Source organism: Rhamphochromis sp. 'chilingali' (genome assembly GCF_963969265.1).
Source record: "Rhamphochromis sp. 'chilingali' genome assembly, chromosome: 15".
Taxonomy (NCBI): Eukaryota; Metazoa; Chordata; class Actinopteri; order Cichliformes; family Cichlidae; genus Rhamphochromis; species Rhamphochromis sp. 'chilingali'.
Genome location: NC_137942.1, coordinates 4962956 through 4976052, shown reverse-complemented (window position 1 = coordinate 4976052; position 13097 = coordinate 4962956). Strand labels below are relative to the sequence as shown.

The window sequence follows — 13097 nt, the reverse complement described above, 5'->3', positions numbered from 1 at the left end:
CCCTATCTCTAAAGCTGGGCATAACCTGTGCGATTTTTGGGCGATTTTTCAGTTGTGCGACTGTTTTGGGGATCGGCCCGAGTTTCGCCTTAATCATGTGTCGTGCATGGTGTAGTATACATGGGGTAACGAGAAGCGATTAACACCTCACGACCAGCTCCCGATCAGCAATCGTATGGTCGCAAGAAAATCAAACCTGTTTGAAATCCTGTCGCCGCTAGGATATCAATGCAACCTCTCACATCCTCTCACACTGCGCATGCGCAAACACAGAAATGGAAGTAAAAAAGATGGAGTAGCATGGCAGCGCAGTGTTAGAACTTTGGCAAGCTCATCCGAGCCTTTTCGATGTGGTCTAACAAAATCATTTCGACCGCAACAACCGTGAAAAGAGTTGGATGGACACTGCTGCTCAACTGCAGCTGCCTGGTCAATGTTTTTCATTAGCAATTTAGCAAAGTTGATTGGTGGTGTGTGTGTCTGTGTTAGTGAAAGAGAGAGAGGGTGAGCAAGATGCAGATTTTGTGTTAAGCTTCATGTTATGGACGCACAGTGTGAGCACTCAGGTCGCATCAGAGCATCAGGCCCTGCATCGTGACTCATGAACTTCTAACCCCCGAGATTCAGTCGTACAGTTTGAGCAGGGGCTGAATAACGCAGCTGAAAAAATCCTAGTGTTTGTCCAGCTTAAGAGAATGGCCAGGCACCCTTCGGAGGAAGCTCATTTCTGCTGCTTGTATCCGCGATCTTGCTCTTTCAGTCACTACCCACAGCTTGTGACCATAGGTGAGGGTAGGACTGGCGGATTGGCGGTGGTAGGATCGACCGGTAAATTGAGAGCTTCGCTTTTACACTCAGCTCTCTCTTCACCCATACCTCATTGTATTATTTTTATTTTTAGTTACTTTCTATTATTGCGATCCTAAAGTCATGTTAAAAGAATAGACTGAAAAATACAGACCAGGAAAATAATCTAAAACCTAAAAATACCATATAAATGATCTGACTGAGAGGGATCTCTTGTGACCCGAGCCCATGTGTCACAAGTGCTATACAATTAGTTTGTCCTTAATAATGAGCTGCAGCCGAGCATCTATGGAAGACATAACCAGCCAAAATCATAAATAAAACATTATCCAGATGACTTGCTTCTGTATTCATAGGAAAAGTAGTAAAAGTTTGGGGAAAATAAAAAGATGGAACAATGCAAAACATAAATAAATAATTAATCAATAACATTTTGATAAATAAAGATAATTCGGTGAATTAATAAGAAAGGAAAAATGCTTGAGAGGCAAGGTGAGGCAGAAATATAAACTTTGTAACATTTTATGACCTGATTCATGTTTCCATTATATTTTTATGTTATTTTGATCTTCTTTTGGTTGCAGTTAACATCACAATCATTGAATTAGATTCTCTGTAAACAGTCTATGACTGATCCACTGATTATTAAACAGCTGCCTCTTTGTTGCTTTCTGCTGTGACTAAATTTATTCTGTACCCACATCATGCTTTTAGCTTTATTACAGCCACCCTTCAGTCCCGAAGAGTGTTTGAGACAAAGAACAGATTTTAGATTTACTATAAAGACAAACTGACGTTGCGCAGCGCAGTGTATCAAAGAAAATCAGTGACACAAGGATTATGTTGTGGTAACTACTTCATCCAGAACACCCCGTGACAGAAAGCTGTTCTGCCCCCAGCAAATACCATTTCTGCCACCCACCCCCTCTGCCCTGTATCGGTTACACATAACACATAAACTGGCTCCGGTCCAACTACATGAACTCTGTCTGCACCACTGCCAGCCGATGAGCAAGCTCTTTGTTATCCTCATAAGCATAAGATTGCAGCGCCACATTTCTGCCATAACTCTGACAAATGCAGGGCATCAACACCTTAAACACTCCCGCCACTTTTAGCTGCTCTATAATAGTTTTATCTTCATGGGATATCCAATTTACTCAGTCAAATGTGCAGCAAATGGACATGCATTAAAAAGACAAAGTAGTCTAACCTATAAGCAATTTAGAATCGCCAACTGACCCACAGTAATCCCACTAACTGCATGTTAGTGGGAGTTTAGGAGTTTAGATTGTGGGAGGATGTCAGAGTACCTGGAGAGATCCCATCCTGATACAGGGAGAACATGCAACTCCACGTATAAAGGCTGCGCAAGCAAAATATGTGAAAAGATTTTAAAATGACTTGGTGAAAAATAAATATTGTTATAGCTAACTTCATTATCTGCACATTTACTCAGCTGGTTCTTCCTGCTCTTGTGCAATCACTCTGTCCTTGCCTCCTTTGCACTGACAATCATACACAAACACTTTACATTCAGCTAAACATAACAATATAATGTGATAATTATTGTAAGAGCAGGCTGGGAATCCATATTTGATATGAGTATAGCACACAGCTTGGTTATGTGAAATCATCGTCATGAATTTCTCGCCCACACTGTCATCCTCTCTCAGTCTTTGTGCTGTAACCCAAAAGTTAAATGTAACAGGGAAACACAACTTACAAATGAATAAAAGGCATAAACTGCTCCATTTCAATTTATAACAATATTCAGACTGAAAGCAGGGTGCTACTGAACATGAACTGACCAGGATCGGTACTGTAAACAAGCAACAGAACAGAAATAGAAATGTTTTAACAAACTAAAATAACAAAGTACATCAGCTCATTTGCTGGTAATACCAGCAGACTAGTGGCTCAGAAAGCTAGAATTAGCTAATAATCTCTAATGATTTAGGCTACAACACCTCTGAGTGAGCGCACTGTAACATCATGACATCAGCAAGACTGCACAGTTTTCATTCTCTCCTGACTCCAAGTTGGCAAAATATAACATTAGAAGAATGTCAATGTCAGAAAATAATACTAACATACATTATCATTACTACTATTACTATAATATTATACTAATATATATAGTAAAGGGGAAGGTCTATACTAGACCTCAGACCCGCCCCTTTCCTGATGAGTGCCCTTTTCTTGAGGCATTTTTAATTTATTTATTTTTTTGTAATTTGTGTGTGCATGTGGAGTCCTGCCTTTGCCCCTCAACAGTATCATTTAACTGTTAATCATAATTTTGCTAAATAAAAGGACCTGGCTTGCATCAGTCACATGACCACCATTTACCAATGCTCACCCTCGACAGGAGAGTCCGCTGGTTACGAGCTGGACCAAACTCAGAAAGAGCACGTGCATTTTTTGCCACCTGGGCGGTAGCGACTGTACGACATAGGAGTAGTAGGTTATTATGTACACGTTGGTAAGATGTCTGTGAAGGTTCTCAGTCATCCAGGTCATTGTAGTCAAAGGAGCTTGCAAAGAAAAGCGTCTGGACTTCTTTAAGTTTCTTAAAGACGTTTCACCTCTCATCCGAGAAGCTTCTTCAGTTCTAAGGTCAAATGGTGGGGAGTCCCAGATTTAAACTAAATGAGAGGTGAGATGAGAGGTGAAACGTATTCAAGCAACTTAAAGAAGTCCAGACGCTTTTTTTTTTTTTTTGCCTGTCCCATTTGGTTCTTTAGCCGTCAGAATTGTTGTCTGAAGACCAACAAGGATACCCAATGGATTTACTTTGCCAAATGGATCATCGTGGCATTGCCGTATTGATCCATTTGATCGACCTTTGTTTTTATTATTTATTATATTTTATTTTCAGATGTTACAGACGGGACAGACATGAGTGAGGGATAGGAAAGGGAGAGAGAAAGAGGAAGGAAAAGAAAAACAGAAGGGGAGAGGGACAGTGAGAAAGGGGGGGAGAAAATAAAATCTCCTGGATCACCTGTTGAGAGAAGAAGAATAGAAAACAAGCAAAAAAAACCCCAAACAAACCAAAGCAACATACTAAACACAACACCATCGCATTAATCTAGCTAAGTGTAAACAGCAGTAAATACTAAAAATTCAGTGTTGTTGTGCAGCAGGCAGGACAGACAGCGCACAATGTGCTTTGAAGTAGCAGCCAAGAAAGGTGTAATTTAAGTCTACGAGCAGTGAACACCCGTGTGCATACCTGTGTGGATCAGCGCGCTTGTATTCAAATGGTTTCCACATGTAATGGTCTGCAAGAGGATGTAGGGAGCCATAGCCCCGTCCCCCAGGGCATGAAGCAGGCATGGAGGAGATCCAGGCCCCAGACATCCAGAGGCCTCAGAGTGCGAGAGCCCAAGGAGGACCACCGGAGGGGCATCCGTGCCACCCTCATGGGAAGGGCTGAGGATCCCCAGACGAGGCGTCACCCAGTAGCCACCGAGCAGAAGCTAGAGGGGGCTGCACCGGCGTGCCCGCCGGCTCTGCCGGCAACCAGCTGTGCCAGAGTGAACCGAGCTGCAGGCCCAGAGGCCGGAGGCCCGAGGGCCCCCCGCACCCCGGAGGAGGCCTGACCGAGCAACAGGCGCCAGGCCCCGCCGGTAGCCACCGGGAGTGAGCCGATACATACCTGAGTGCCCAGCCCTGGACACCAAGAACCACCAATGCACCGACCCCTGAGGGCATCAGTCACCGGCAGGGAGTGTGGTGAGGGGAGATAGGCCTTGGAGGGCCTGGGAGTTCCCAGAGAGGTGGAGTCTAAGACCCGACCTGACATATAGACACAGACAAACAGGTACACACAGACACAAACATGCGTTCCCACCCTCATGCACACATATACAAACACTCAGCACTCACCCAACATAAGGATTGACATAAATGGACATGTACACACAATCACACTCCCCAAACATACTCTATACCCCGGGTCCAGGTACCCTCGCCCCCAGAGGGGGAAACAGAACCCAGACCCAAGAGATGTTACCCTTCCCCCCGAGGTGGAGGCAAGCAGACCGTCCCAGGCTCCGCAGCAGCAGGGAGGCCAATCGGACAGCCAACATCTCCTCCCCCCCCCCGCCCCGATGGCTAGCAGAGAAGCTAGACGCTTTTCTTTGCAAGCTCCTTTGACTACACGTTGGTAAGTTGTGTTGTGGCAACTGACGAATTGAAACAAATGAGCGTGCTGTGTGTGCAACAATCATTACCTGTCCTAGTCTGGTCATTAGCTGCCAGCTAACTGGGTAAGGGTGTCATGGGTCTGTAGCTCTGTCCACCGTTTTAGTGAACATATTTACCTTTAAAGTAAGTTACAGGGCTTTCCCTGCATTTCTGGAGGGCTTACATTTCAATAAAACTGATCTAACATGCATATCCACATAATTATGGATTTATATTTTATATTTATATATGTATTTTTTATTCTCATTACTTTATTATTATAGACTAGGAATAAATAATAAGAGAAGGATTCTGAATCAGCACCATGATGAAAACTTGTGGCCATAGTACTGTAAACACAGTATTCTGGAGAAGGTATAAAATGTCACTGCATGTGTCTGTCCCTCACCAGATGGATTAAAAAGGGCACAGGTAACAATGACACATGTACCAGTTGTTACATTGCAGAGGTATTCAAGTACAAAAACTATAATAAACACAATTGCAATCTTTTGGTTCTATAACATTTTTCTATCATTACTTTGTCATGGACTAGGTGCAAGACTTGTTAAGTGTAGACAATTAAATAATAGATTAATGCAATAGCAAATTATGCCTAGTTCTCAGATGGACAGCAAGTAGAGAGTGATAGATGAGATGAGGAGATGGAAGGAGGAAGAGAGGCGAAGAGTGAGTCACAGGCAGAGCCTAGTTTATTTCCCACAGTTCTTTTTATTCTTGCCTTATGATTTCAAGCACTGTCACCAATCTTTGCATTTTAATATTATCTCATAGCACTTGTTTAATAAGCTACCATCTCTCCTATGGACTTTTTAACATCTACAGTCTCAAAGCAATAGAGCCCTGTCTTCTAGCACTATCAGCAGCAGGAGCAGCAGCAACCCCTCAACAGCAACATTGTACCCCATCAGGTAAAACATAGACTAAAATAGTCATCGTTTTTTTTATATGGTGCATCCTTTCAGTTCATCCTCTGTACAGAATGCTTTATTCTGATTGGCTGGTTGCTTAATATGTAACGTGTATATAGACTATATAGACAAAAGTACTGGGCCACCCCTGTTTGCCCATGAAAACCCATTCCACGAAACTCCCAGCACACAGGTTTTGTGCTGATGTTAATGCCAGTACTATGGCTAGTTGCTTGATTTTATACACCTGTGTCAATGGGATTGAATTCAGACAGCTGTAGTCGAATACTGTTTCCATATAATTTAAGACAAGATATTGTAATATTATACACATGACAGCGTACATATTGACTGGAAAGCTGTACAAATAAAAGTGATTTGGCAGAAAATGAGGAGAAGCAGAATTTAGTGCTAAAGTTTTTTTTCCGGAAATTATCTGGTTAAAGGAAATTCTAGGTCCATTCATTACAGTCATTCTACATTCATTCTTCCTGTGACCAAAACATGTAAGTAACTGTCATCTGTGTTTGTTTAAAGAACCAGAGGGGGTGGTTGTAATTTAAATCATTTTGCAGCTGGTGGAATATTTGTCATGTGAGATGCACAGAAAATGCTTTGAGGCATCTGGAAACATTTTACTTTTTTCTGTTTATTTACTGAGGAAAACGGATGCTTCGTGAGTAGCTGTGAGTCGAGTATAATCATGCAAAAGCTTCACATATAAAACTATGTTCACATGTCACTGCACTTCTTGGTTTTCATGTCTCCCTCTGCGTGTCCTTTCAGCAGTATCTTTTTATATCTTGGCTCTGTTTTCTTGATGTGTTGCCATGAGTTTAGCACTCTGCAGTCTGTCAGACCTGAGTGACACGAGATTCCTTAAAGAGGAACCCCATGCCTCTCTGATCCCCATCTACCTGTCCTGCACAAAGGCCTGTCAAAAGAGGCCCATTGATCGGAGGGCAAATAGCCCTGTTCTGCCCATACAGTGGTGCGTAATCCCTCATATATTCAGGCCACTCATCCATTCCATCCTCGTCCTCCTCATCTTCATCATCATCTCCTTCCTTTTCCCAGAGCGATGTGGAGACATGCTGGTACACCCTGGTGTCCTCGCACTCCATCTCTCTGTGGTAAAAGTAGCTGAAGTTGGACACAATGACAGGCACAGGCAAAGAGATGGTGAGCACGCCAGCAATGGCACACATGGAGCCCACCAGCTTTCCCCCAACTGTCCCTGGGCACATATCGCCGTACCCGACTGTAGTCATGGTCACGACTGCCCACCAGAAAGCCTCTGGGATGCTTTTGAAGTTTGTTCCAGAACTGTCCACCTCAGCGAAGTAGACGGCGCTAGAAAAGATTATGACGCCGATGAAGAGGAAGAAGATGAGCAGCGCAAGCTCTCTCAGGCTGGCCTTCAGCGTCTGGCCCAGGATCTGGAGGCCCTTGGAGTGACGAGAGAGCTTGAAGATCCTGAAGACTCTCACTAACCTGATGATTCTGATGAGAGCCAGAGACACGGAGGGCTGCGTACCTTTGTCCTTTGCTAGCTCCGTGCCCACTGTGACAAAATAAGGCATGATGGCGAAGAAGTCTATGATGTTCATGATGTCTTTAAAAAAGTGCATCTTGTTGGGAGCGCTAATGAAGCGCATGATGAGTTCAAATGAGAACCAGCAGATGCAGATTGTCTCTACTATGAAGAATGGGTCCTGGAAGGCAGTGAATCCAGGTGAGACCAAGATGGTGTTGTTTGATATGTTGGGGTGAGGAGCGATGGAGTATTGCTGCAAGATAAATAAGGAAGTAGAAGAGATTAAACTCAAACATTAGATTAAAAGAAAAATCAAAGCATATAACCTGCACTGCCCAAAAGATTCAACTTATTTTCACACACTCGTTGGTTTGGAAGAAGAAATAGGAAAATAGAGAGAGAGGAAAGGTAGGGCAGTAGTAAACAGCTCCATGGAGATGATGTTTGCATGAATGTAAACAGAGAGAAATCAAGAAGGACAGAGTAAACATAAGGAGGAAAGTGAGAAGTAGTGATTATTATCAAAGTTTGTCCTCAGCACATTTGAAGTATGACATCTGTCAGGATCTTGTGAGATCTCTGATACGGTGCTAAAGTCTCTCTCCTCTCCATTTTCGCTCTCTTAGTTTTAATGCTTTTTTTTTTCTCTCACAGACTTTTATAAACCAGTTTCTCTATATTTAAACATAAAACATTCACCTCATGTGACTCAGGATTGTATTACAGCCACCTGACACTTTATTTAATCCAGCTGCTTTTTTTTTTCTGGGAACAAGGTGCAAGTTTGGAATAACTGTCTTTTAACAACTTATTTAAAGTTACTCTAAGCATTTGATGGCCTTGCAGTACATACTGTGCTCAACTCTATTTCCTATTTCCTGTTAATTAGATACACCTGGCTGAAAATGTCTGGTATAACAAGCCTGCAGTAAATCCTGCTTCCGTCAAGGTCACAATGTTCAGGCTTGGTTTTGATTCAGCTCTTTGTGGTGGGTTTGAACTGTATTCTGATAGATGTTTGGTTATCCACTAAAATAACCATTCAGCTCAACCAGCATCTCCCTAATTCCACATCAACCCAAACCAAACACTGTAACCTTGGCGACGGGAGAGTTTACTGCAGTCTGTTCGTCTTAAATTACATTATCTTTAGCTAGGTTGACCTAATAAACTGGAAACAGCATATGTTTCTTGTGTCCTCGTGTGTGCTGCTTTATATATACTTTGAACTGCCTGTGACATTTGCAAAGCAAATTCTAAACAGACACTGCTCAGATTAAGGTGAAATATACTAATGGCAGGTTGAATGATGTTAGTGTCCATCACTTAGATCCAGGCTGTCACATAAATCCAACAACATGCATGGTTCGAGATATTTTTGTTTGTAAGATTTTCCATCTCGTGAGTGACTGATAACGTGGAGATGGCTGTGCATGTATGTTTATGTTGGCTTGCATTGTATCCCAGAGTATTGCAGGCTCTGATCACTTTAGTATGGAAGACAAATCTGCTGGTCAGTTAAGTGGCAGAGCAGGTTGTTCATCAGTTTCGGCTGCTTTGGTGGTAATGGGATGAACAACAGGTGCACTAGAGGGGCAACAATGAGAGAACCCCCAAAACAAGAATGGTTTGGGAGTTGTGATGGAGGCTACTGACAACTTTTCCACCTCTAATCTTTTCTGTTTCTTTTCATTAGTTTTGCATTTGGCTGTCTCCCAGAACAGTCTCAAGATCATGGATGAGATTCTAGCACAGGGCCCATTTGAAGATGTCAGGCCCTCATGCAGTTACTTTTGGAGAGCTGGACAGGCCAAAACCATAACCCATCAGTGGGACCAGTGTCTGCTCCTTTGTGCAAGGAGGAACAGGAGGAATGCTGCCAGACCCCTACAAAGTAATCTCCAACAGGCCACTGGTATAAATGTCTCTGACCAAACAATCAGTAACAGACTTTGTGAGGATGGCCTGAGGGCCTGACATCTTCAAATGGGCCCTGTGCTACTTCTCCACCAGTGGAGCCTGATTAGCATTTGCCATAGAATACCAGACATAACAGATCCACCACTGGAGTCTGGACATAATCTGGGTCTGCAAACAGAATGGCTGAAACAAAATGTTACAATGGACCAGTCAAAGTCCAGATGTCAACCTAATTAAAAATCTTGTGGCGAGCCCTTCAAAGAGCTGTGCATAAATGAATTCTTACGACCCGCAATGAAGTGAAGCAACTCTGTAAAGAAAGGGGGCCCAAATTCTTCAGAACTTTCATGGAATATTCATTTATTTTTCTATTTGTTAATTGTTTTGGCAGTTTTTGTCCTCCATACATCAACATATCTATCTCTGTTTACTGGAGTAACGAGGGAGTGGTGGTGGTGCTTTGGAAGCATGCACGTCTGCTACCTGAACCTCCACAATCCATCTCGTCTCCAGGCTGCCGGAGCACATGCAAGACAAATTTAATTTTGCCGTAGTCATCAGAAAAACCGATCCGTCTCCATCTTTTCCATGCCGTTTTCAGTGTGTAGCCTATGAGTCACTGTGTTTATTAATACGGGCTTTGGTTTATGTGTTGATGGGCTCTTTGGGGTGTCCTTCCTCTATATATAGCACCTTTAGATCTCTGAGGAGTAACCTGAGACAAGCTCATCTCCTTTCCTGCTTTTCATGCTGGCTTCTCTTCGTCTAAGTCCTTCCACTCTCTAGTGCTTCTTCCTACTTTTAAAGCATCCACTTCATTTGAATTAATCAACTAATAAGTAAAACTCTCAAGCCGCTTTACCTGCTCTCTTTTATCCCTCATATTTTTCCACTGGTGGTTTAACTGCTCTCCTCATCTCGTACTTCTTTCCTCTCAGTCTAACTGGATCAGATTAAGTGGCAACTCCAAAATAATTTCAGCAGATAGTCTCCTTTACTTTCTTTCTTTCCTCAGCCTTTGCTTTCCTCTCCATTTTTCACTCAGTGTTGCTTCAGGAGATAAAAACATTTTCATCTTGTGCTGCAAAGTGACATCTGTCTGCACTTCTTGTGCTTATTTGTTCACCTCATCACTTTCCTGCAGTGTTACGCTGTGTTCTCTAAGCACCCTGTCGTCAGCCTACTCCCTCACTCATGCGGTTATTGCAACTGACATAACTTTCCTTGTGCAGCCCTGTGAATACCGGTTTTGTAGATATGAGCATCCTCACCTCCCTACGCTCCTTTTCATTTCTGAACTCAGGCAGGGTCTCCAGGCAGAAGATGAGAATGGAGACCACAATGACCATGACACTGATGATGGCGATGATCCGGGCTCCGCTGGAAGATTCCGGATACTCAAACAGCATCCAGATTTGCTGCTGCCACTTTTTTTCAGGTAGAGGTCTTTCCTCCTCTTTGGCGAAGCCTTCATCCTCTTTGAAGTGGTCGATGATCTCCTCTCCGAGCTCGTAGAACCGCAGCTCCTCCAAGAACATGTCCAGGGGGATGTTGGCGGGCCTCCGCAGCCTCCCACCTGACTGATAGAAGTAGAGGATGGCGTCAAAGCAGATGCGGTTTCTGTCCAAGAAGACTTCATTCCGCAGAGGGTCGAAGTAGCGAATTCGACGCTGGGGGTCACCCAACAGGGAGTCTGGGAACTGAGCAAGGGTGCGCAGCTGGGTCTCATAACGCATCCCTGACACGTTGATGGCCAGACGCTCCGTCAGAGCCCACTGACACCGCCGGCGGTTCTCCCTTCTGGGATGCGCTCTCGGCTCCTTGCTGCTCTCTTTCTCCAACTTGTTCTGCTTGTTTTTGGCCTGCTTATCTTCATCACTGACCTCCTCGGATTTTTGTTTATCTTTCGTCTCACCTCCACCTCTATCTGTACCTCCCCCCTTATGATTGTCCATGTCTCAGCCTGGAATAGTTCCTTTTTAAAAAGAAAAGAAAAAAAAAGTACTTTTTGCTGCTTCTTTGTTCTGCAAGAGTTACCCTGACAAGTTCACTTCAACAACCTTTACAGATAGTTACAACATCTTAATAACTGTGTATAAAAGGTGTATAAAAAATCAATTGTACATTGTAAGTATACATGAGTAAAAATTTATGAGTTGATTATTTTACCAAATGTCTTCATTTTTTACATATTTTTCTACTGTTAGACTTTAATGTAACACCAGAAAATGTTACACCTGTACAAGCTTCCCTGAACTGACTTCTAGGTTAAATCAAAATGGATTTTAAGATGATTTCATCTGTCTATAATCCATAGACGTCAGAGAAACTGCTGTCAGCTCCACTTTTCTTAAAACATGCTATACAGTGTGTTTGTTTAGATTGATTTCATACTGCATGCACAAATTCCAAGACATGCTGTTAGCGTAAACCCACCTTAGTTGAGCTCCTCCTTTCACCTGCCCTACTGGCAGCTAACGCTTCAGGCTAATGCTTCAAACCCCAGGCGAGTGACCATGACTCTCCTGCTGTTCCTTCACCTCCATGTGCCTTCTGGGCCGACCCATCATCACACCATCCAGGCAACCCCTCCTGATTCTCCCTTGAGTCACATTTAGGAGGTGAGGGGAGGAGATAGAGGGAGCTTCTTCAGGGGCTGCTGTGGTGTTAATCTGCCACCCTGGGTAAAGTTAAAATTGTTAAGCTTGTTTGTAGGTCACTCACTGTCTGCGCTTGCACCCTTACGCTGTCTCTCGCTCTCAGCATGGGAAATGCTGTTAGGCGGAAATTCAATCTTGGACTTGCTCCTTTTCCAAGAGCACGCTGCCTATTCGCCCACTTTTTCTGACCCCAACAAGCCTCCTCGCTCAAAAATGTCAACCTCTTACAACCCTCAGTCTGTCTTAAACATGCTGTGCATTCTTACATACACTTGTAGCCTGATCTGTACCTGAACTAAGAAGTTTAAAAAGGAGAATAAAAAATTAAATAAGGGAGCAGTGTTTGCACTGATGAACATGATTTACACTCTAGAATCATACCACAAACATTTGGTTGGTATTTATTTTTTTCCCTCTTTTGCTGTTACAGCTTAGCTATAAATTAAAACTTGCAGGTTACTGTGGTTTGTGCAGAATTATCCACAAATTGGATCAGAGCAGTGATAAATCTGTCATGAAATGTGCCCACACCATTACTCACTTTATGTTAAATATAACATATAATATATTTCTGTGGTTATTTTAGACATCTTAAATTATACACCAAAACATCTCCGAGTCTCTGGGTCTGTGTGCAGGAAGACTTTTCTGAAATGTACTGTTGCCTTCAAATACTTCAAGTAATTTACAGCTTTTAAGTGTTTATTTTCACAGAGGGTTTGTAAAGTTTGCTCTTTGCATTAAAAAGCTCCAAATCAAATTTTGATACTTTGAAGTTGAGTAGCTGGTGTAGAGGATTGTAGGTCTGAATGTGTGGGAAAACCTGCTGGCTTGTTTACTGCAAGCTGCAGCTGAAGGCGCTTGGAGATCCTGGTATTTTTGGCTCACTTTATTAAACTGTGTGAGATGTGCTGAATCCTTTACTGGCATAGTGAGTGGTATGGTAGCATGCAAGCTATGCTCTGTATAAAAAAAACATAGATGTAGCTTCCAGGTCTGAAAAGTGAAGCAAATGTGAAGCAGTGTGCCTTAAACTGTATTCTTTGT

General features: G+C 43.0%; 1 protein-coding gene across 1 annotated transcript; it reads right to left on the bottom strand.

Annotated features, from left to right (window-relative positions):
- Positions 1-6490: 6490 nt before the first annotated feature.
- Positions 6491-11935, bottom strand: kcna7 (potassium voltage-gated channel, shaker-related subfamily, member 7). The gene is made up of 3 exons (XM_080906127.1): positions 11827-11935; positions 10662-11365; positions 6491-7723 (listed from the first exon to the last, which is right to left on the bottom strand). Exons 2-3 carry the CDS (start codon positions 11343-11345, stop codon positions 6788-6790), a joined length of 1620 nt encoding a protein of 539 aa, XP_080762253.1. The 5' UTR covers positions 11346-11365; positions 11827-11935; the 3' UTR covers positions 6491-6787.
- Positions 11936-13097: the final 1162 nt, after the last annotated feature.

Coding starts and splice junctions, on each gene's coding strand:
- kcna7 (XM_080906127.1), bottom strand. CDS start 11,345: ATGGACAATCATAAGGGGGGAGGTACAGATAGAGGTGGAGGTGAGACG. Junction 7,724..10,661: donor ATGAAAAGGAGCGTAGGGAG/GTGAGGATGCTC, acceptor TTTATCTTGCAG/CAATACTCCATCGCTCCTCA.